Source organism: Cajanus cajan, chromosome 4 (genome assembly GCF_000230855.2).
Source record: "Cajanus cajan strain Asha chromosome 4, NIPB_CcT2T_4, whole genome shotgun sequence".
Classification (NCBI taxonomy): domain Eukaryota; kingdom Viridiplantae; phylum Streptophyta; class Magnoliopsida; order Fabales; family Fabaceae; genus Cajanus; species Cajanus cajan.
This window is the reverse complement of record NC_138520.1, coordinates 22,150,428-22,176,415: the sequence shown is the minus strand read 5'-3', so window position 1 is coordinate 22,176,415 and position 25,988 is coordinate 22,150,428. Positions and strand designations below refer to the sequence as shown.

General features: G+C 37.5%; 1 protein-coding gene across 1 annotated transcript; it reads right to left on the bottom strand.

Moving 5' to 3' along the window:
- Positions 1 to 15,123: 15,123 nt before the first annotated feature.
- On the bottom strand, positions 15,124 to 20,371 carry LOC109801980 (uncharacterized). Its single transcript, XM_083073462.1, has 8 exons — positions 20,234 to 20,371; positions 19,937 to 20,052; positions 18,948 to 19,053; positions 18,385 to 18,887; positions 17,914 to 18,264; positions 17,427 to 17,811; positions 15,483 to 15,629; positions 15,124 to 15,279 (listed from the first exon to the last, which is right to left on the bottom strand). Exons 1-8 carry the CDS (start codon positions 20,369 to 20,371, stop codon positions 15,124 to 15,126), a joined length of 1,902 nt encoding a protein of 633 aa, XP_082929588.1.
- Positions 20,372 to 25,988: the final 5,617 nt, after the last annotated feature.

Genomic DNA, 25,988 nt, shown 5'->3' with positions numbered 1-25,988 from the left:
CTTAACCCTATACTATATTATGCTCCTAATTTTAAGGTTGATTGGAAAGTTAAGAAAGGATTCATCGATTACATGCAAAAGATTGTTGGAGAATTAAAATAATAGAAAAAATTGATGACCAACTTGAGTATTTCAAGAAAAAAAAATACCTTTTTTGGTCATCCTATAGCTCAACATGCTCTTAATACCAAAAGTCTAGTAAATTGGTGGGAATCTTATGGAGATAAACATCCAGAATTGTAACAATTTGCAATTCGAGTTTAAATTTGACATGTAGTTCATCCACCAAATTGGTGGGAATCTTATATGAATTTATAATTGTTATGTTTTTAGTTATTAAGTCTTGTGAGTTATGAATTTTCTAATTTCTATTAGGAGTTGTTAAACTTTATATATATATATATATATATATATATATATATATATATTCTTATTTTAAATTTGGGTATTATATTTTTAATAACTTAAGTAAGAATGTAAGATTTTACAATCCAAGTTACGATTTTCGAGTTGCGATGTTTCACTCTCTTTTCGATCCTAAGTAAAATATCGATTTTAACAATATTGGACATAATATCTATAGTTATTTTTATTCATTTATTTTGTCCAATTTATCATTTATATTATAATTTCTTTTTATTAATTATAGAGGTAAAACCTATAACAATTTTATTAATTATTATGGTATTAGTTAATTTGATATATTTATTAACTTTTAATTATTTTTCATATTAACTTATTTTATAATAAAATTTATATATAATTATATATATATATATATATATAATATAGAAGAAAATTTGGAGGAAAGGAAAATTTATACAGAATTCATTCCTTTTATATTATTAATAATAATTTTTTTAAAGTGAAGTCTTCAAAAAAATTTACTAAACTAAAATAAATACACCATAACTAGAAATCTTCACCTGCTAACCTCTATGTGGCATTGAGGTTAAGAATCTGTTTGATTAGAAATTTAAAAGAATTTTGGGAACTTCTACATTCGAAAAATCTCCTTATCTTCAATAAAGAACTTCTAAAAAATTCCTATAAACTCGTATTAAAACATAGTATAATCGAATATCTAGCTTCTTAATCATAAATCATTACAAAAAAAAATGTACTAATGATTAATCATTATACACTTTTTATAACATTAATATAAACATTGTAGATGCATACTAATCGTAAAATGCACTATACTGATAATAATTTGACCGACGGAATATATCATTTTCTATATTAATATAATTGTAAATCATACAAAATATCATATTAGTATAGATTCATAACATCTACGAATAATTCAGGTTTTATTTTCTCACAAAAGTGGAGTGATTTTTTAAGGAAAAAAATTGAAATAAATTAAAAAAAATCCCAAAACGATTTAGTAAAGTAAAACTCGTGTTTTTAAAATATAGTTTTTGTAACAGCCCAATTTTTCGTTGGGCCAAGGGCCCAATTCGTTGCTTGGAACAGGCCGTTCCGGAATAAGGAAATGCTTAGAAAATGAAGTGGGAGAACGGGTCGTTCCAATTGGAGAACGGACCGTTCTGGTTTGGAGAACGGGTCGTTCTGGAGGGAGAACGGACCGTTCTGGAATGGGTTTGAAAACGGGTCTTTCCGGTTTTAGAACGGACCGTTCCAGTTGAGAAATTTGCGTAGGTTTGAAGGGTCCAGAACGGGAGTTCCACTTTTGGAACGGGCCGTTCCGGGTAGGTGAGCCTGAAATCCTATAAATAGCGCCCCTCACCTCTCATTTTCACACATCTCTCATTCTCTCTTCCTATTCTCTTCTGTTCTCTCTTCTTTCCCTCTTCTTCTCTCTGAAGACCAAGGGGCACTTAGAGGAAGAGACCAAGAGATTCCTATTTGAGTTCAATTGCTGTTTATCCAGGTACGGGGGAAAAGGAGATTATTTATATGTAGAGTTACATGAGGGAATTGGGTAGAGGAAGAACCCTAATTTTATAATTATTTCTGTTTAGAGAATTCTTTGTTTTATGTGATTCTGTATGAATTTAGGATTATGAATATATATTTTATTTGTAAAAATGATGCTCTGGGAGAGAGAACGAAATTATAGAAAAGTGTCTGTAAGTTAGGTTTTAGAAAAATTAGACTATTTCTATTTGAGAGATTGAAGATCCCATTAGATTCTGTATGTGTTGAGGATTAGAAATATATATTTAATTTGTAAGAATGATGATCTGAGAGGGAGAACGAAACTGTAGAAAAGTGTCTGTGGGCTAGGTTTTGGAATAATTGGGGGTTTTACTGTTTACGTTAAAATTATATTAAATTGATCATTTTATTGATTATAATATTAATTTATGAATGTTATTGGTATATTATTTGATAAGAATTGATGATCTAGATGTGAATTGCTTGAGGGGTGTGTAAACCCTTATTTTGTTGGACTTGTCTGTTGTGTATGTGATATGGAATTGTGCATGGAATTGAGATATGAAATGAGATGTTGTATGGATGTGATTATGATTGTGATTGTGGTGCCTCACATCAATGACTAGGGATGGCACGGCCCCTGGGTAGGTGGTGCTACAGGGAGGGCGTGACCTTAGCATGGTGTGGGATGAGTAAGACAGTTAACACACACCACTTATGTCGATTATGGCAGCCCTGACATAGGGTTAATTGCAAGAGATTGTGTGGATTGCGATGTGATTGTGGTTCCTCCCATCAATGACTAGGGATGGCACGGCCCCTGGGTAAGTGATGCTACAGGGAGGGCGTGACCTTGACCTAGTGTGGGATGAGTGAGGCAATTAACCCGTATCACTTGTGTCAGTTGTGGCGTGGCCTTGACATAGTGTTAATTGTATGATTGGTGTGGATTGTGATGGATTGAGATATGGATGTGAAATGAGATATGTGGAATGTGAATAAGATGTGAGTGTGAATTCTTGTACTGATAACCCGTATCACTTGTGTCAGATGTGGCGAGGTCTTGGTATAGTGTTAATTGTAAGATTGACGTAAATTATGGATGTGGAAATGATATTATTAATTGTAAGATTCATGTGGATTGTGATGGATTGATGTATTTGTGAATTGAGATGTGAAGATAATGAGAGATTGATAAATTGTGATATAAATATATATACTTGTAAATATTTTATTAAGTAATGAGTTGTGATGAGATGATATGTTGTGTGTTTGTATGTACTTTACATATAGATGTTTTATTTTCTCATCGTACAATTTTGTGGATGTTTTAGGTGAGGAAGATCCAGCTGCGAGTGGTATCTAGAATGCCAACAATTAAATTAGGGGTATGCTCTGATATTGTGACATCGGGGCAGAGGACTTTTAGGACAGAATTTTTATATGGATTTGGGATTGTAAATATCATTTTGAAAATAATTTGTAAACTTTTGTGTTTCATTTTCTAAATCTTTAATATTGTGGTTATTGAAGAACGATTTTTGAAGTTTCTCATGTGAATCCTTTTTACCGAAATTTAAACATTTAATTGTAAAGTTACAGTATATGTGTTGGGGTAATAAGGGTGTCACAGTTTTCATTAAAAAAAAATAGAAGTCATTTTTTAAACAATTTTTTTAATTCTACGTAAAAGAAAATATTATTTTAAAGTTAAAAAAAATATATCGAACAAATCGTGTTACAAAACACAACTTTACCTTTTAAAAAAATAAAAATAAAAATCGTGTTTTGCAATACGACTTCAGTTTTTTCTTTTTTAAATGTGTTTAGAAACATGACTTTCATGTCATGACTTATAGCGTGTTTGAGTTAGCGTTCCAACGTGAAAAATCACGTTTCATCAGAAGGAAAAAATTTCAACTTCTTTGTAAATGCATATATGGACGTGAAGAGAGTATAAACTTACGTTTATAAATTCAAACCAAACACACACTTAGTTATTTTCACTTTTTTTTTAAACACCAAAGTAAATTAAAAAAAAAAACCATTTCGTAAATTTTCCTTATAATTCAATATCCAACAAAGTTGTTAGCAATAAGAGCAAACTTAACAATAAATATTTTTAAAATAATCTACAATCTTGAAATAAACTACACATACTTTCAAAAAAAAAAAAAAAAAAAAGTGGTGGTGAGTGGTCCAACCTCAACCTGCTTTAGGATAAGAATAACCGAATAAAATAGCGTACAATATGCTACAGTCAGAAAGTTAGAGGTCCGTAGATCTACAAATGTAATTGTTTTGTTTTTTTCTTTGGTAGAAGTCCAACCCAATGTTTTTTTTTTTCTCATTTGTTTTATAACAAAAAGTTTATATTGGGATAAAGCCGATAAATCATGATTGTAGACCGGTAACCTCTTTAAATTTTTTTAATAAAATTAGGTTTGCATAGAAAGATGTAAAATATAAGAAAGTAACATTCAATCATAAGTCTTAATTAATAAGAATTAAGAAATTTAGTGATCATTTTGATACGTGAAATATTTTTATTTTTTTGGAAATCTTAGTTTGTTATGTTTGGTAATTATTTAAAAAAAAATTAAGAATGTAACTTTTTGAAAATCATTTTTATTTTACTTTTTTACAAAAAAAATCTCATAAGTGGTATAAAATCAATTTTCCTAAGTTCAAGAAAAAGTTTTATGTATATAAGAAAATCATAATATTTAAAAATAAAAATAAAAACAATAACAAAAACTTTCTCTCTCATTTATTTTTTTTTCTTTCTTTGTCTCTCTCATTCTCGCTCCTCCTCTCTTACTCTCTCTCTTCCCCTCCTTCTCCCTCTCTCTTTTTCTTTATCTCTCTCCTTCTATTTATATTTCCCTTTCTCCCTCTCACTCTCCCTTCTTCCTGTTTGTAACGATCCGCCTAGCCGTCGCACAACAAACAACACCACACAAAATAGAGTATGCATATAAATAGAAAAATATATATATATATATACATAGGTCTAGCCTGGGGCTCAACAAGTCAATATACAAAATTCAGTAAAATAACTACACTAAGTAGCCTATCAGCAACAAAACATCAGCTTCTGCTACCACCTGCAGTCCAGCTACTACTCTGATGCCTATCCCTGCTCTACTCCCACACACATTATGATCATTGCAGTCCAACCCACATGGAAACAGACAAGGGTAAGCTAGTGAAAAGAATCAACATATAATTCAATTATAAACAACTTCAACTTAACAACACATCATCAATTTCAGCAAAGTTAACATACAACACGTAACAGCATACATCTACATCTCAGCTTCACAACACACTGCACACATACAGCTCATATCATTCAGCAAAATCAACATCAAACAGCTTATGCGTCGTCACGCATTTCAACTAGGAGATCCCCTCTAGTCTTACTGATCAACAACTCAGCCTTACAGCCTACACAGTTCATACTCAACAACACAGCTCAACTGTTTTAAACATCATATTCAACACTCAGCACAGCTTAGCTTAACAGCGTCAACAGCTTAGACAGCATACAACACAACTCGACATAACAACATTCATCAGCATAAGCATCATAACGCATAAACACCATACAACATAAACATCATACAGTACAGCTCAACTTTATATGACCCAGCGTAAATATCATACAACTTTAACAACATTAATCAACATAGTCATAAAAAAATATAAATCTGCGCCCGGTGCAGTAAAGTTTGTGCCCGGCCTGGACCAGTAAGAGAGCTCCAAAGCTCTTACGTGCCCGGCGCAATTCCAATTGCGCCTGGCGTAATAGAAGGCATAGACTTTCAGGAGTCTCACAAGCCCAGCGCACCATACCCGCGCTCGGTGCAAGTAAGGCAGAGACCTCCCCAAGGTCTCACGCCCGGTGCAATACTGTCGCAACCCGAAAATTTTCGATTTTGCGACCTATGGTTTAGACATCCTTTTTAAAAGTCTTATTAATTAAGGAATGCCCGGACACCAGACTAATCCTTAATCAACGGTTTTGAAAATAAGTTCGTGGAGTCGCCACCAATGTTTTACTCAAAACATTGGAAAAAGAAAAGATTTTTAAAAGTCCAATAATGGCCTTGATAACCAGAATTGGGTTCGGGGTCGGTTACATGTAGGGAAGGTATTAAGCACCCCTACAACGCCCTAAATCGGTACCCTATGATGAAGATAACGTAATAATAATTAATAGTTTAAATATTTAATCCCCTTTATTAATGATTATTTACATGAAAATTAAATTACACGGTAAACCCCTAAAATATTTACATAATTGCGTTTATTATAGTAATATGTAAAACAAAAGGAAGAGAAAGATAAAACAAGAGATTAATGAGTAATACCTCGTAACAAGCTTTATTGGATCTTCAACTATGGAGGTTTTAGGTGCTTTGTGGCAACCTTTCACACTATAATAAGCCTCACAAAACTCAAAAAGTACAATAGGAGAGAGAGAGAGAAAAAAGGGAGAAATTTCGAGCTCTATGGAGCTTTGGACGAAATTTTTGAGGTCCCTTGAACTGCTGGCCGAGATTTCTATTTATAGGCATTAGACGTCGGCCGGAACGGCCCGTTCTGGATTCGGAACGGCACGTTCCGGATCCGAACGTTGTGTTCTATTTTTGCACCCTGGAACGGCCCGTTCTGAAACTAGAACGGCCCATTCCGGGGAACCAGAACGACCCGTTCTGATTTCAGAACGGCCGTTCTGGGGTACAGATTATAAGCCCCTTAATTGGTTCGGAACGGCCCGTTCTGGTCTAGAACGGCCCGTTCCAACCTAAATTTTTAGGCTTTTTGTAAGCCTCGGAACGGCCCGTTCCAATTTGAGAACGGCCCGTTCCGGACTTGGGAACGACCCGTTCCGATTTTAGAACGGCCCGTTCCGGGCCACTAAAAAAAGTTGATTTGGGCCTTTGGACCCTCTGATGTCCTATCTTATTATTTGTATGCCCCCCGGACGAAATTGGGTGTCTACAGCTGCCCCTCTTTACTTGTCCTTTGGAATAGCTGTGTTGCTTTTCCAAAGGCAAGTAAAGACGTAGACATTTCGTCCGGGTCTTCTTCCTATCTCTGTGTTGATGCTTCTACGCTTCTGCTTGTCTCATGGTAGTGTGTCTCTTTATTTGTGACTTGTTAACGAGGGAGTATATTCTGAGCTCAGCCTCTCCAAGCTGGACTGATATTTAGGGCTTCAGCCGGCCCACAGGTAGGAGCTCGACGGCAGTCCCGATTTTGACTTCAAGGAACTCGGCGGTACCCTCGTTGTCGTTCACTGATTTGAGAGGCTCGACGACGGCTCTCGATCAAGCTTGGCTGATTTTAAGGCTTCAACCAACCTATGGTGGGAGCTCGGCGGCATCCCAGTTTCAATTTCGAGGAACTCGGCGGTACCCTCGTTGTTGTGATAGTATTTTCGTAGCCTCTTCAGGCCGTAGTATTTTCGTAGCCTTTTCAGGCCGTAGTATTTTCGTAGCCTCTTCAGGCCGTAGTATTTTCGTAGCCTCTCCAGGCCGTAGTATTTTCGTAGCCTCTCCAGGCCGTCTGTTGATGTTGTGAGTATTGTTGTGCCGGCCTCTCCAGGCCACCTGCTGATGTTGTGAGTATTGTTGTGCCGGCCTCTCCAGGCCGCCTGCTGATGTTGTGAGTATTGTTGTGCCGGCCTCTCCAGGCCGCCTGCTGATGTTGTGAGTATTGTTGTGCCGGTCTCTCCAAGCCGCCTGCTGATGTTGTGAGTATTGTTGTGCCGGCCTCTCCAGGCCGCCTGCTGATATTGTGAGTATTATTATGCCAGCCTCTCCAGGCCGCCTGCTGATGGTGAGTATTATTGTGTCAGCCTCTCCAGGCTGCCTGCTGATGGTGAGTATTATTGTGCCGGCCTCTCCAGGTCGCCTGCTGATGCTGTGAGTATTGTTGTGACGGCCTCTTCAGGCTGCCTGCTGATATTGTGAGTATTATTGTGCCGGCCTCTCCAGGCCGCCTGCTGATATTGTGAGTATTATTGTGCCGGCCTCTCCAGGCCGCCTGCTGATGTTGTGATTACCCCATTTTCTATGGGAGGACGTCTGATGAAGACGAGGATTACTGGTAGGTGGTGTCCCTGTGATGGTGGGCAACGGAGTTGATGGGTGACAGGGATTCTAGTGTTGCCCCTGCCATGTGAGTATTGTGATGCCTCTCTAGGCGTAATGCTGAGTCCTTTTGATTCATTGATGATTGATTGTTGTGGAATGAAAGACCGCCCCTAAGTGGATGGGCAGGAGATATTTGTTGTGCCCCTGTGTTGGTGGGCAGAGAAGTGGATGGCTGGCAGGGATTCCAGTGTTGCCCCTACCACGTGAGTATTGTCATGCCTCTCCAAGCGCTGCTTGTGGTAGATTTTTTTAAATTTTATTTTTTTGTTTAGCTTCGAATTTTTCATATTTGAAGCTTGCCTTTTCCTGCGATTTTCTTAAATGCTTCGGCTTTTTCAACATGTACGAAGCTTGCCTTTTTCTGCTATTTTTTTTTTAATGCTTCGGCTTTTTCAACATGTACGAAGCTTGCCTTTTTCTCATGTTGTTGCTGTTACTCTTTATTGTCATCATTGGTAGAGGGATCTATTTCATGATGATGTTATTTGCTGAATCTTTATTGATGAGTATTATTTTGGAAGCCACTCCTGACTTTGGTTAGGAAGTCATTCTTGGTCTTGGCATTCTCTTGGATCATCCTTCATTCAATTAAGGAGTAGGGCGCGATAGCCTCTTCATGCTTATGAGTCTGCTTATTTGGTTGATTCTATTCCACTATTGATATGTCTTTGCTTAGTGGGCACATAGAATCACTTCATGTTATCGTTTGCCACTTCTTGGCTCATGCTCGGCTATTTTGCTTTGACGAGTGTTTTGTCCTGATGGCTCCTTCTGACCCATAACAAGTAGAATGCATGGATGCATGGATGCAATGAAAATGCAAGACAGGAATGATTCTTTTATTTTTTTGTGTAACGCCCTTCCATATGCCCCTAACTCATATGCATGCGATGCAGTTTATGCTCATGTGTTTGTTCCTAAAGATGCAATTTATTTTTTGTCGGGAAATTAACCTGTACGCATTAAGGTTAATGTTGACGATTTCTTTCTATCCATGCCAATCTTGATTACTGTCGGGATATGTTCTTTTGAGCCCAAGCTTCAGTGGCTCCTTGACTATCCAGTCGATGTGTGGTCAAGCGTCTCTAACCTCTATTTGAGGACATCTCGGCCTTCCCTCTGTGAGTATTCACTGTGCATTTTCCGTGTATCTTTTTGGTACCATTTTTATGCCATAAGGGTTAAGAGAAAAAGAAGGGATGTTTCTATTTATTTATCTTTTTCAAAAAGGGTTGTTAGAAAGAATTTTTTCAAAAAAAGGGTTTTTAGAAGAAGGGCTGGCCAAGGTAGGCTTTGGTGTTTAGGGTTATTAAACAAAACGTATTTGCTGCAAGGAAGCTATTATTGTGTTTTAGCCTTTTTGGAAAGTGGAGTGATGACTTGGGTTTGTGCTTTGTTTAGATGATCCCCTGAGCTGCCTTTCGGTTTTCAAACTCAAGTCACTGCTTTGACGTCCTAACTTTTGCCTAGGTTACTTGAGATGCGTTCCCTAGCGGACATTTTTTTTGGATCTTTTCTTTTGCCTAAGTTACCCATTTTTACTTGTGGGTTGCCTAGCAGATCTTGCCCTAACTTTTGCGCAGCCCCCTTAGGGGGTTTCCTACCGGGCCTTCATTTTTTTTTTGCAGTAATGATGAGGTATGGGGTGTCTTTATTTTATCAAACCCTAGTCATGTTTGAATTCCTGATTGTTCCTTTGTTATTCTTTCCATGTTATTATTGAGTAACATCTTTGTTGCAAATACATTTTGTTTGTTAAGGGTTGATGGATGAGGACTAGAGTGAATATTTTAAAGGGAGAAAAGAAATGAAAGAATGTCATGGCATTTAAAACAGTACTTCCAATTTACACGTGCCCCTTTAGCAAAGCTCGAAGGCCCGGGCATGCCCCGAGTTCGTGATTCATACACAGAGAGATTAACTGAGGTTGCCCCCTAGAGAGGCATGGTTGACGATTGGTTGAACTACATTATGAACGCATTCCCACTTGCTTGAATGTGGGTGTTTCGACTTCGGAGTGAAACCTTTATGAATTCTTGCTTTCTGAAGGGAATACCCAAAAATCGCCTTTCGATTTTCAACTCAAGCAGACATTGCTTTTTTTATTTTTATGTATCCCTAACTTTTGCATAGGACGTATCCTATCGGGATTTTGATTCTCTTTTCTTTATCCTAATTTTTGCCTAGGACGCCCTTTACAGGTTTTCGTCCTAGCGGGTTTTTTTCATGCAATGCCTTTATTCTTCAATTGGGTTTCGTTGTAATTCCCCAGAAGCAAGGATTCATTCATTCTTGATCATTCCTTCTATCCCAATAGTTGTCATTTCCGCATGGGGAACTCCCGGTGTTTGAATCGTCAATTTGGGCATGTTATGCCCCCCAATCTTCTTGCACAATTACTATTTTTTTTAAGTGTTTCCAATTTGTTGTATCGAGTTTGCACTTGATTACCAGTGATCGTACAGGTTAGGTTTCCCTTTTTATTCTTATTTATTATTTACAAGGAAGGCGTGTTATCTATATGAAACCTAGAATAGGATACAAAGTCACTTGAGAAATTCAATGAATATCATTCTCATTGATTTTTGTTTAGAGAACATCTTTGCATACTATTATATGTGCCTTCCATTTCTAATGAATGCATATGCTAAACTAAAAAATGCATGTGATATTTGTTTTTGCCTAAATTTTATCATTTTTTTTGTTACTAAAGCGGAATGATGCATGATTTTTGCTATATATTTTTTTAAAATAAACTACCCTATATGATGCTTTAGAGTTAGGGTATACAAAAGAGCGTTAGCTTTAGTTTTTTTTTATTGATATCTGTTTGTTTGTAATTCTTATCTATTTGAAATAAATAAACACAAACAAATGCAACACGCATATGCTCAAACAAATGTACACCCGCGAACAGTCACGTTTAAATCCTTGGTCTGTGGTCCTTGCAAGAAAAGTGCATTGTATAGGACGGTTCTAATCTCACTGGTCTTAAGGCCCCCAAGGTGCCCCCATTATAGGGACCCAATATCTCTGTCGCCGTCACCTGGCAAACTCTAAGGTTTGTCACAGTATTTCGGGCTAGAGTAACCGGTTATCACCTTGAGTGTGATTTTCGACAAGGCTCGCAGGCTCCAAGGCTAAACTTGGGCCGGTCGTACGTCAACCACTCCCTATGTTTATTACCCTCATGCCCCCGGGTGTAGGGGGAACTGTTGTGTACAAAGGTTTGTGTACAGTTTTATTCAAACAGGTGCAAAATTTAAATAAACAAACAAACAAATATTAAAGCCAAACAAATAAAACAAATAAAGTAAAGGGGAAAAATATTTAAATTATTATTTTTATTTTATTAACTTCATCAATTAAATGGGCCTGACCTTCTTTAAACGTCCCCAGTGGAGTCGCCATCTATCGCAACCCGAAAATTTTCGATCTCGCGACTAATGGTTTAGACATCCTTTTTAAAAGTCTCATTAATTAAGGAATGCTCAGACACCAGACTAATCCTTAATCAACGGTTTTGAAAATAAGTTCGTGGAGTCGCCACCAATGTTTTACTCAAAACATTGGAAAAAGAAAAGATTTTTAAAAGTCCAATAATGGCCTTGATAACCAGAATTGGGTTCGGGGGTCGGTTACGTGTAGGGAAGGTATTAAGCACCCCTACAACGCCCTAAATCGGTATCCTATGATGAAGATAACGTAATAATAATTAATAGTTTAAATATTTAATCCCTTTATTAATGATTATTTACATAAAAATTAAATTACACGGTAAACCCCTAAAATATTTACATAATTGCGTTTATTATAGTAATATGTAAAACAAAAGGAAGAGAAAGATAAAACAAGAGATTAATGAGTAATACCTCGTAACAAGCTTTATTGGATCTTCAACTATGGAGGTTTTAGGAGCTTTGTGGCAACCTTTCACACTATAATAAGCCTCACAAAACTCAAAAAGTACAATAGGAGAGAGAGAGAAAAAAGGGAGAAATTTCGAGCTCTATGGAGCTTTAGACGAAATTTTTGAGGTCCCTTGAACTGCTGGCCGAGATTTCTATTTATAGGCATTAGACGTGGGCCGAAACGGCCCGTTCTGGATTCGGAACGGAACGTTCCGGATCCGAACGTTGTGTTCTATTTTTGCACCCTGGAACGGCCCGTTCTGAAACCAGAACGGCCCGTTCCGAGGAACCAGAACGACCCGTTCTGATTTCAGAACGGCCGTTCTGGGGTACAGATTATAAGCCCCTTAATTGGTTCGGAACGGCCCGTTCTGGTCTAGAACGGCCCGTTCCAACCTAAATTTTTAGGCTTTTTGTAAGCCTCGGAACGGCCCGTTCCAATTCGAGAACGGCCCGTTCCGGACTTGGGAACGGCCCGTTCCAATTTTGGAACGGCCCGTTCCGGGCCACTAAAAAAAGTTGATTTGAGCCTTTGGATCCTCTGATGTCCTATCTTATTATTTGTATGCCCCCCGGACGAAATGGGTGTCTACAAATACCAATTGTGCCCAGTGCCACCCCTGGCAGAGACTCTCATGGTGTCTCGACGCCCGGCGAGATTGAATCACCCCTAGCACCATGCTAGTACCCCAAAATTGTGAGTCCCTGCTCTGATATCACGCCTAGCGCGGTTCTCCCACGCCCGGCGTGAGCCATCCCGGGACTTCCATTCCCAAGCTCACCCGACGCAAAAAACCTTGCGTCCGGCGTGCTTGACCAATGGAATACTCTGATGGTTACACGCCCGGCGCCAAGAACTACGCCCGGCGCAATTACGAACAGAAACCTTCAAACTTCAAAAATTTTACCCAAAACTTGCAAAATCAACTAGCTCAAAACACATGCAATCCATTCAATGAACCACATTTTCAGCATACAACCCAAAAATCATCACTTTATCAACATGCAACCATCAACACATAGAAATCCTAGATTTTTTCCAAGTTTCCCGAAACCCCGAAAATGCAACTTCTTCAACTCCACCATCATTCTCCAAGAATCAAACAACATGTGAGTTTTAAACTCACTTCCAAACAATCTGCAAGAAATCTAGCTTCCCTTACCTCGGAGGAGAAGAAATCCGAACTTCCGGGAAGAGAAGGAGGAGAAGAAGATAAACGGTGAAGAGAGGAATCCACCCGGCGCACTTAGCTAGCTTCTAGTCAGCACCTACAACAACCAAGGAAATGAGAACCTAAACTTGAGCAAAGAGAGTGGGAAGGAGAAAGTGAGAATTGAAAGGAAATGTTGAGAGGGAGAGGGGAGAAGGAGGGAGCGGGTCTCACAACCTCCTTAACAACAGGAATTTTCATCCCGAAAATACACTTACTTGGGAATAGGGAAGTATACTGCTCTCTGCACTGCTGCTCAACCTCCAAAGTAGCCTCACCAGTAGTTTCATCCCACAACACTTTCACCAAGCCGATAGACTTTCCTCTCAACTCCCTCAACTTGTAATCAACCACACCTACAAGCGACTTCTCAAAAGTCAGATTCTCTTTCACCTGAACATCATCCAACTCAACTACATGACTGGGGTCATGAACATACTTCCTCAGTTGGGATACATGAAACACATCGTGTAGGTTTGAGAGAAACGGTGGCAAGGCCAACTGATAAGCGTCCGGACCCACATGATAGATGATCTGATAGGGACCGACAAACCTAGGTGTTAACTTCTTAGCCTTCAGCACCCTTCCCACACCAGAGGTTGGGGTCACCTTCAGAAACACATGTTCCCCTTTAGAAAACTCCAAAGTCTTTTGCCTTTTATCAGCATACGACTTTTACCTACTCTGAGCAGTCTTCATTCTCTCCTGAATCAGCTTCACTTTCTCAGTAGTCTGTAGGATCAGCTCTGGCCCCACAACCACTAACTCACCATCTTGATACCAACACAGAGGAGTCCTACACCTCCTACCATACAGGGCTTCAAACGGCGCCATCCCAATACTAGCATGAAAACTATTATTGTACGTGAACTTCACCAGTGGTAGGACTTCCTCTCAACTCTCCAAGTGGTCTAACACACAAGCCCTCAGCATATCCTCCAAGGACTGAATTGTCCTCTCTGACTGACCATCCGTCTGTGGATGATAAGCAGAACTCAACCTCAACTTCGTGCCTAAGGCTTGATGTAGACTCTGCCAAAATCTGGAAATGAACCTCGGATCTCTGTCTGAAATAATACTGGAAGGCACCCCATGCAACCATACTATTTCCCACACATACAACTACGTCAGCTTCTCGAAGGACCACTTGATATTGACAGGCAAGAAATGTGCATACTTGGTCAACCTATCAACAATCACCCAAATAGCATTATTATTCCTAGTCGACCTAGGTAATCCCACAATAAAATCCATAGTGATACTATCACACTTCCACTCTGGAATCTCCATCAGCTACAGCAAACCACCCGGTTTCTGATGCTCCACCTTTGCATTCTGACAAGTCAGACAGACCGCCACATATACAACTATATCCCTCTTCATACCAAACCACCAGAAAGTCTTCTTGAGATCTTGGTACATCTTAGTCATACCAGGATGTATGCTAAGTCTACTCTTGTGACCTTCGTCCAAAACTGCTTTCTTCAGCTCAGAATCATGAGGTAGGCAAATTTTGCCCTTAAACCTCAAGATTCCATCTCTACCCAACTCAAAATCAACTGCCTTCCTAGTACCCAGCAGCCCAAGAACCTTCACTATCTCGGAATCCTGCAACTGCTTCAACCCAACTTGCCTCAAGAACTCACTAGTTATGGCAATCATTCCACAACTAATGTGATCATGAGCTAACTCCACACAGAGATTCAAATCTCTAAATTCCTCCACCAGCTCCAACTCCTTCACCATCAAACTCGACATGTGGATGGATTCCCTACTAAGAGCATCTGCCACTACATTGGCCTTCCCAAGGTGATACATCAGCTGAAAATCATAATCCTTCAGAAATTCCATCCATCGTCTCTGCCTCATGTTTAGCTCCTTCTAATCAAACAAGTACTTCAAACTCTTATGATCACTGAAGACACTAAACTAAGCACCATAAAGGTAATGCCTCCATATCTTCAAGGCAAAAACAATCGCAGCCAACTCCAAGTCATAAGTAGGATAATTCCTCTCATGGTTCTTCAGTTGCCTTGAAGCATATTTCACCACTCTCCTGTTCTGCATCAACACACACCCCAAACCCTGGTGAGAAGCATCACAATACACATCAAAAGGTTCACCAGAATCAGGCAACACCAACACAGGAGAAGTGGTCAACCTCTTCTTCAGCTCATCAAAACTCTGCTCACAAGCATCTGTCCAAATGAAAGGCTGATCCTTTCTAGTCAACTGGTTTAGAGGCGCTACTATCTTGGAGAATCCCTCAATGAGCCTCCTATAGTAACCGTTAGACCTACAAAACTCTGAATATCCGTGACAGTTCTTGGACGCTCCCACTGCAACACTGACTCCACCTTAGCCAGATCAACTGCAATCCCCTCAGCTGAAATAACATGGCTCAAGAACTTCACCTCTTCCAACCAGAACTCACACTTCAACAACTTGGCGTACAACTAATTCTCCTTCAGAATCTCCAACACCAACCTCAAGTGCTCTCCATGTTCCTCCAGGGTTCTTGAATAAATAAGGATGTCATCAATGAACACCACCACAAATTTATCCAAGAAAGGCCGGAAGATTCTGTTCATGTAATCAATGAACACTACCGGGGCGTTGGTCACACCAAAAAGAATCACAACATACTCATAGTGACCATACCTAGTCCTAAAAGCAGTCTTAGGTATGTCACCCTCCTTCACCCTAATCTGGTGATATCCTGACCTCAAGTTAATCTTTGAAAATATTGATGCTCCCTTCAATTGATACATTAAGTCCGGGGAAGTGGATATTTTTCTTAATGGTCAATTTTTTCAGCTGCCGGTAATCAACACATAGTCGACTACCTCCATCCTTCTTTTTCACCAACAACACTGTTAAGTCTCAATTTTACCTCTTTTTGGATGAGACTTATTGAACAAATTCCACTCATCCTTTGAACCATTGCAATATAATTGTTCTCTTTTTGGTTCATTTTGTGTGCAGATATAACTAACCCAAATTCATCTAACAATACCTTAATCCACCTCATTTTTTGTGCAGGTATTGAGGAAGAGTGGAAAGTTGAAGACTCTTAGGATTGGAAACCTAAGAAGCTAAGGAGCAGAGAAGAGGCTCTGCGCCGGGCTCAATATAACCTGCGCTGGGCGTGACAAAAACAGAGTATTTCATCTCTGCCAGGAATTAAGCCGGGCGCAAAAGGAATTAAGCCGGGCGCAAAAGGAATTAAGCCGGGGCGCAAAAGGAATTGCGCCGGGCTTGTGTTGAGACAGAGAGTGCTTGACTTCTCTGGAAGAACTTGCGCCGGGCGCGAAGAATTGTGCGCCGGGCGCGGAACCCTAATCTGATCTCCCAGGCTCGTATTTGAAGCCATTTTCGGGGTTCTTTCCCCCCATTCACACATTGGGCGCGTTTTGGGAGCTGTGGAAGGGATTCCCGGAGCTTGGAGCCGTTCGTGTGTGGGTCTTTCCTTCGGTTCTTCATTTCTCCCTTCATCTCTATTTTGTATTTACCCTCTTTGTTGAGTGGTTTCACCCATTTTGTGGGGTTAGATGTAACCAACGTACTCTATTGTAATCTTTACGGTTTTAATGATATATATACATGTTGTTTTATTCTTTGTTGTGTTTGTTTCTATTCGTAATGCTTGCTTTGGATTGATCACCCTTTGCATGATTTAAGGTTCCATGGGTATTGGAAAATAACCTTTGAAACTAGTTCTGAAACATATGCCTAGTGGTGATTGTATCTAGGGATAGAGCTTGACCCATTAGTAGTCTTAAACCCTAGCCCGTAATGCGGGTGTAGATATTGGGTACTCAAGGGATTGATATTCAATATCCGCACCTAGGCTCTTTCTCTAAGGGATTAGGTTTGAGTAAACTCTTGGGTTGACTAAGCAATGAATTTAACAAGAGATTAAGGATACATTAGTGTTACGTTTGGTGAAATCTGACCCCCACAACCTCACAATACCACAATACCATTCCTTACCTTTTCCACTCACAAAACAATATTTATTTATAGCTTTCATTCCAATAGTCACAACTTTGAATTCACTGCACAAACTATGAAATTGGAATTATTCTTTAGTCACGAATAGTCAATAAATGCTTATGTTACCTTCTAATCCCTGTGGATACAATATTTTTACTACTTGAACGGCCGGTATACTTGCCGTGTTTGAGACCGTTGATAGAATTAAACGAATTTACAAATATTAACAAAAGCACTTCAACGGAAATCTCAACAAACACTGGAGCACCCCATGGAGATACACTCGACCTCACCAACAGCTTCTCTAGCAACTCTCCCAACTGACTTTTTAACTCAACCAACTCTGCTAGGGCCATCCTATAGGGAGAAACCAACACTGGCCCCGCACCAGGAACCAAGTCAATACTAAACTCCATCTCCCTAGTAAGAGGTAACCCAAACACCTCATCCGGAAATACCTCAGCAAAATCCCTCACAACTTCAATCTCAACAATAACCCTCTCGGTCTCCACACTCATAGCAGCAAGAAAAATGCAGCACTCTGCTCCATCTCTCATCAACGTTTCAGCTTGGCTAGCTGAAATCAACAACTCATCCTCCACCTGAGGAAAGATCAACTTCCTATTGGCACAATCTATAAGGATGCGATTGGAAGACAATCAATCCATCCCTAAGATTATGTCAATATCAACTAAAGGCAAACAAATCAAGTTTATCTTATACCTCTTCTCACTCACCACTAAGGGACAACTAACACACAGCTCAGAAGCAACAATAGAAACAGAAGCGGGTGTCGACACTAGCAATCTCAACCCCAAATCACATACCGGCACACCCAACAATTCAGCACATGCATAAGAAATAAAAGAATGAGAGGCTCCCAAATCAAATAAAATCATCACATCCTTACTAGCAGCTTTTCCCTTCCCCTTCACTAGATCAGATGAAGTGGAAGCTTCAGCCCCGGTCAATGTGAACACCCTCTCAACTGTAGTAGGTCTATCACCTCTTGGAGCACCCCTATTCTGTCTATTTCTAGCAGGACAGCTAGTCGACTCATGACCCTGGTTACACCTGAAACACCAGCTCTCAGTATAAGGGCAATCTCGAACAAAGTGGGGTCCACCACATCTATAGCATCTGAGAGTGGCACCTCCACCTTGACTCCCACCTCTAGCTGCGTCAGTAGGTTACCTTGTGACAAGACCCCCTTGCTGTGGTTGGGGCCTATCATAAGGTTTCCTTTGACCTCCACCCTTCTTGGACCCAGCTGGTCCCTCAGCATTCTTCATCACACGGTTGCCACCTTCCAACCGTTCAACAACTTTCGCCTTCTCAACTAAGGCCGGAAACTCAATGATGGCCATAGGCACCACCACCCTCTTTAACTCCTGCTTCAAACCCTCAACAAATTTCCTACACTTCCAGGCTTCAGAAATGGCTTGTGAATAGAAACGAGCCAAGTTCTTGAATTTCATCGCATAATCAGACACCGTCATCCCACCCTGGTGCAACCTCATGAATTCTGTCTCCTTGGCATGTCTCACACTCTCTGGGAAGTACTTCTCTAGAAATATCCTCTTAAAGCACTCCCAGTCAACCGCCACTCCTCGACCAACTAACATTTGATGAGTACCCCTCCACCAGTGTTCAGCCTCTCCCACTAGCATATAAACGGCATAAGCCAACCTCCTCTCCTGGAAACAGCCCAGTACTGTGAAAATCTTCTCCAGCTCACAAATCTAGTGGTCAGCTACCTTTAGGTCTGCATCTCTCTTAAACTGTGGAGGATGGCACTTGCGGAACTCAGCTAGATCCCGGCTCTCCTGTGACCCAACTGGTCTTCTTGCACCAGCTGCAGCTCTATCAGCATCCATCCTAGCAAAGTAGGCATTCTTCTGTTGCATAGCCATAGCCATTATCTCCACGACACAGGCTATCTGCTCATTCGTTCTAGTCATCGTCTACAAAAAGTAACAACACTTTCACAATGCAACAACTAAACCAATCAACAAGAATCAGCATAGAATTCAACACAACACAAAGCTCAGCACAACAAAAGCCTAAAGGAACCACCCCCACAGAGTGTCCACTAGACTCGAATTGCTCTGATACCAAAAAGTGTAACGACCCGCCTAGCCGTCACACAACAAACAACACCACGCAGAATAGAGTATGCATATAAATAGAAAAATATATATACACATAAGTCTAACCTGGGACTTAACAAGTTAATATACAAAATTCAGCAAAATAGCTACACTAAGTAGCCTATCAACAACAAAACATCAGCTTCTGCTATCACCTATAGTCCAGCTACTACTCTGATGCCTATCCCTGCTCTGCTCCCATACATAGTATGATCATTACAATCCAACCCACATGAAAACAGACAAGGTAAGCTAGTGAAAAGAATCAACATATAATTCAATTATAAACAACTTCAACTTAACAACACATCATCAATTTCAGCAAAGTTAACATACAACACGTAACAACATACATCTACATCTCAGCTTCACAATACACTGCACATATACAACTCATATCATTCAGCAAAATCAACATCAAACAGCTTATGCGTCGTCACGCATTTCAACTAGGAGATCCCCTTTAGTCTTAGTGATCAACAGCTCAGCCTTACAGCCTACACAGCTCAGCTTTACGGCCTACACAACTCATACTCAACAACACAACTCAACTATTTTAAATATCATATTCAACACTCAGCACAGCTCAGCTTAACAGCATCAACAGCTTAGACAGCATACAACACAACTCGACATAACAACATTCATCAGCATAAGCATCATACAACATAAACATCATACAGTACAGCTCAACAGCATAAACATCATACAGCTTTAACAACATTAATCAGCATAGTCATAAAAAAAAATACATCTGCGCCCGACGCAATAGAAGGCAGAGACTCTCAGGAGTCTCACAAGCTCGGCACACCATACCCGCGCTCGGCACAAGTAAGGCAGAGACCTCCCCAAGGTCTCACGCCTGGTGCAATACCAATTGCGCCCGGCGCCACCCCTGGCAGAGACTCCCATGGAGTTTCGATGCCCGGCGAGATTGAATCACCCCTAGCACCATGCCAGTACCCCAAAATTGTGAGTCCTTGCTCTGATATCACGCCCAGAGCAGTTCTCCCACGCCTAGCGTGAGCCATCCAGGGACTTCCATTCCCAAGCTCGCCTGGCACAAACAACCTTGCGCCCAGCATGCTTGACCAATGGAACACTCTGATAGTTACACGCCCGGCGCCAAGAACTATGCCCGGTGCAATTACGAACAACAACCCTCAAACTTCAAAAATTTCACCCAAAACCTACAAAATCAACCAGCTCAAACACATGCAATCCATTCAATGAACCACATTTTCAGCATACAACCCAAAAATCATCACTTTATCAACATGCAACCATCAACACATAGAAATCCTAGATTTTTCCCAAGTTTCCCGAAACCCCGAAAATGCAACTTCTTCAACTCCGACCATCATTCTCCAAGAATCAAACAACATGTGAGTTCTAAACTCACTTCCAAACAATCCGCAAGAAATCTAGCTTCCCTTACCTCGGAAGAGAAGAAATCCGAACTTCCGGGAAGAGAAGGAGGAGAAGAAGATAAACAGTGAAGAGAGGAATCCACCTGGCGCACTTAGCTAGCTTCTAGTCAGCACCTACAGCAACCAAGGAAATGAAAACCTAAACTTGAGTAAAGAGAGTGGGAAGGAGAAAGTGAGAATTGAAAGGAAATGTAGCAGGTCTCACACTCTTTCCCTCTTTCCCTCTCTCCCTCTCTCTCATATATTTATTTCTCTCAAATTCTTGTATTTGATTATTTATTGATTTTGTTAATTTTAATAATATTATTAAAATCTATTTTATTTTTACAATTTAATGGTATTAGTTAATATTTTTTCTTGGAATAAAATGGAATAATATATTTCTCTTTTTTATTTATTATGTAATATTTTTTTATTAAATTCTATATTTAAATAATTTTAACTAAAATTTTTCAACTTTTAAAATAGTTTAATATCATTTGTTATAAGATTTGAATAAAAAATATATCTAATAAAATTATTTTAATAAAAAATATTTTTTAAAAAATATTTATATACCTAAGAATATATTATTATAATTAAACATGAAAATTTTTAATTCTTAAAAATTTTATTTAAATATTCTCAAAAATATTTATAAGGAATCAAACGGAGTTTAGTTATTCTTAGAAATCATTATTTTTGAAATTTATAATGATTCTTAAATTTAAAAATCTCATTAAAAAAAACGCTCCTTAATCAAATATTTCACCACATTGCAAACCAATGTAATGCTAATGAATTACCAAAATTAGTACAAGCTTAGCTAGATAAAGGGATCCCATTCTCACGTAGCTGCATGTGTTCAAAACAAAAAACAAAAAAAAAAGTATTATGAGATATGAGACATGATATAAGACAAGAAACATGACATGATTTTTAATTTAAGTTCAGAAACGTTAAATTGGAAACCAAAAACTATTCCTCCATCCCAATGTAAGAAAGAGACGAAAAGCGCATATCAAAATATCGCATTTGTATATTATAGGATTTCCCTATTCCTCAATAAATTTAATAATAAATGTACTTAATATTAAAGAATGTGATATTAGTATTTTTCAAACTAAATAAAAAATAGTGCATAATTAATTTCTACTATAAATTTTTCAGCTAAAAATAGAAATTTTAAATATAATAAACAATAATAAAAATATTAAAAAAATTATGTATAAATTATTATATAAATATTATCATTCAACAAAATATGATCCCATATTCACAATACGGCTAAAAATTCCACTCGATTCCGTCCAACACATAAAATAGCTCTTTTTTTTTTAAAATATGTTTTTAAAGATGAGCCTTAAGAATATAAAAAATGTCTTTTGAGTTATGGGTCTTGAAAAATATATAAATATTAGTATAAAATATATTTTTTAAAACAGAACCAAAAACTAAAACTTGGTTCGCAATTCGCATCATACTTATCATCCAGTCGTTAATATTGTTCCGACATGAATGGAATAGTATCCCTACAATTACCATTATAAGTTATGGGCCGTGAAGGGAAACCGAACTAAAATAAAGAGAAAGTTTAAATATTTGTTCAGTGTTTATAAATATAATTAACCTTAGTTTTAATCTACTCTTTTATTGATATTGTTGTTTACAAATATTAAAATATTTAAAAAGTATTCTTATCATTATTTAGTAATGATATAACATTTATTAAGGCATGTCATGTCTATGTCTTTGTTTTATAATTATGTAATCATATGACATGTTTACACTTAGTATAATATAGTTACTATATAATAAAAGATATAAGGAATTTAATTATATTATGATTATTATACAATAATATTTAGACATAAATACAACAAATATATGTATAAGTGTAGAAAATATAAAAATAGTTCCCGTCAATTTCAATTTGACTTGAAAATATATAGTCTCTTATAGGATTAGAATAAAATCATATATATATATATATATATATATATATATATATATATATATATATATATATATATATATATATATATATCGAGTACAAAATATTAATAGATAAATACCTAGTGCTAATCAAACGTATCCACGCTTAAGCAAGGTCAGGAGTTCGAATCATGCCTTGTGTATGCAGCCGCGTTAAATCTTGGGGCCAGTTATCCCACCCTTTGAGGTGCCTCCAACGTAGCGAGGAGATTAGTCACTACTGTCGGCGGTGGATACTCCAGGGACGAACAAAAAAAAAAAAACGTCTTTATACATAATTGTTGTGTTAGAACAACAACAAAACAAGACTACTTCCAAATAGCCAACTTCCAAGCATGCCCTCCACCTAATTCAGACCTGCTGTCATACTAAATATAATCATTGGAATTCAACAACATGAAAAAGTAAGTGTAAACTTGTGAAGAAAAAACATATATAAGAATTAAGCAACTTACACAACTTTAGCAATAAGATAGCTTTTCAACTTAAAAGCATAACAACAACAATTTCAACATAGACAACTGGAGAACAATTTTAACAATATCACACATATCAATTTATGGAGATCTTCTACAACTAGGGTGAGTAGTCTAAGTGGCTTAATCGTAACGAATCACAATGTTTGACTTATCTTCTTTAGGTCAAGTATAGGCAACTCAGGCATGCTAACTTGTTTAACAACTTATTTTAGTTTCTCAGGTTTCACTAGTTACACTAAAAAAGTTCAGTACTATTGTTAAGAATATAACAACTTAGGTGTGAATCTACCATGACCTTAGCATGCATAACTAAGCCTATATGAAATTAGTTCGTCGACCACCCTCCAAATATTGTACACCTTTTTTAATACTTAGTTAGGGATTTTGACCCCTCACCTTATACCTCACTCAATGGCCACTTATGACAAGAATGACTTTCCCTCCACCATATTGTTTCAATTGAAAAACCTATAAGAGACAACTTAAAATAACCTCCTAATCAGGAGGCAACTTATTCATTGAATGGTTTTCAACTTTGGTCTCTCTAAGCACCACAATTGATATCTGCACAATGGGATATGAAAACTTTTGAAAACAATTTTTCTCTTCGCTAACTTTTATGCAACTCAACTTTAAAACATGCTTCACATGTATAATACAACCTAACAACTTACAACTTTAAACAACTTATATCATCATCTTACATTATTATAGATCAATATATAATGGATTAAAATTAATAATCATTATACAACATGTAAACAACCAACTCAATCAACATGTTTCCAACATTAAGCAACATAGTCACAATTTTTCACTCAGCACAATCACGCTTTGCGCCATTCACCTTGTGATTGGCGCCATTGAAGCAAAGAGCCTCACGCTTGGCACCAATCTTCTTGCACCTAACAAAAATGATACAACGAGTCTATGTGTAATCCATATCCAATGCTACTAATATTGTGCCCAACATCATTTAGTTAAAGAGTTTATGTCTTACTTACATCCGATACTACTCAACTTGCACCCAACATCATCAAGGTAGAGAGTCTCTGACTTGCTCACACTTGACACCACTAATCATGCACTTAGTGTTAACAAGTCAAAGAGTTTCTAAGGCAATCATGCCAACATTTCTTATTCCCACGTCCAACATAACCAAGTTAGAGAGCTTCTAATTGACTCATGCCCAACACTACTTGTTCTACATTTGGCATCATTAAGGCAAATAACCCCTAACTTGCATCACACTCGATGCCATGAAGTTGTACCTAGCGTGAAGACAATTTCTGCACCTAGTAGGATCGCGATTTGGCTCAAACCTACAATAATATCCTTCCAATCCAACATGTAACTCACAAAACAACACATAACAGTGTAAGCAATTCAAATGTCAAGAAATTTACAACATGCAACTGACAAGAGTTCAAAATCATCAATTTCTTCATCCTTCACCAAGAACACCAAGAACAAAAACACCCAAAATTTCTACTATTCAATTCCAACTAAAGTGTTTTTCTAAAGCATGAACCAACAATGTAAAATTAACATAGACAACATAAAAGATAAAACAATAAGTTTCCCTTACCTCAATTACTTTAGAATCAATGAAAGGAATGAAGAAAAGAGAAATCTTGAAACTCTCCAAATGACAAATTCTCTCCAAGATTCTCAACTTCCAAGATTTGAATCTACAATCTAATACCACCACTCAACTATAAGGAAGGGTTTGGACACTTCTATAGAGTCGAAAGAAAAAAAGGAATCTCTTTGACTCTAGAGCCTATCTCTCTAACTTTTTCTAAATTTTCTTAAAATATAAATTTAAAAAGTTCAAGTTTTAATAAAATCGTAAATACCTTTTTCTAAATTTGGTTACTTGACCTCTTCTAAAAACAACCCCAAAACAAATTAACTCCTATGGATTCCTTGACTCTTAAAGTTATAAAACAATAATAATTACAACTTAGCAACATTTAAACAACACACAACATATAATTAAACAATAAAACATGCAATGTTATAAATTACATGTCACGAAATGTTTTTTTATCCATCAAAATTCTGAAAACATTCTAAAGATAACATTAAAAATTAAACTTAAGTAACATGTTTAAATGAATGTTACATTAATCAGTTTCTAAAATTAAAATAAATGTTATTCATTCCTTTTCATTTTATTTGATGTTTAAAGTTTTACAGACTTAATTCAGAAATACAATTAATATATCTAATTTCATAAAATAAATCATATAACTTCCCCATATACATTTAAACCTTTTAGCCTCCCACCAATAATTAAAGAATAATAATTAAGAGTATAATAGAAAAAAATATTTAATGTTATATTGATATTATAAAATAATATCAAATTAAAATAGATAAGAATTGTTAAAACGTCAAATAAAATGAACCGAATGGTGTACATTACTAATAAATAAACGATATGGATTATTGCCAAAATTTAATAAAATTTATAAAAATAAAAATTAACAAAAATCTAATGATTGAAACTAAAAATCCTTACTTGCACAAGTAATTTCAACATTTGTCACTTTAACCAAGAATCAAAATTTAATTTTAGTATAGACCGAGAATTGAGTTACAACTGAAAGTACAATTTTATTGTTACTTGCCTAAACATTAGTAATAAATTATATTTTTTTTCTTAAAAAGTATTTATACGAAACAAAAACATACTCTATTTTATATATACAAAGGAGGAGAATAATATATTAAGGTTGGAGATAACAGACATACACCCT

Coding starts and splice junctions, on each gene's coding strand:
- LOC109801980 (XM_083073462.1), bottom strand. CDS start 20,371: ATGGCTCACGCTAGGCGTGGGAGAACTGCTCTGGGCGTGATATCAGAG. Junction 18,888..18,947: donor AGAGAGATGCAGACCTAAAG/GTAGCTGACCAC, acceptor GGCTGTTTCCAG/GAGAGGAGGTTGGCTTATGC. Junction 18,265..18,384: donor CAAGGGGGTCTTGTCACAAG/GTAACCTACTGA, acceptor CTGGTGTTTCAG/GTGTAACCAGGGTCATGAGT.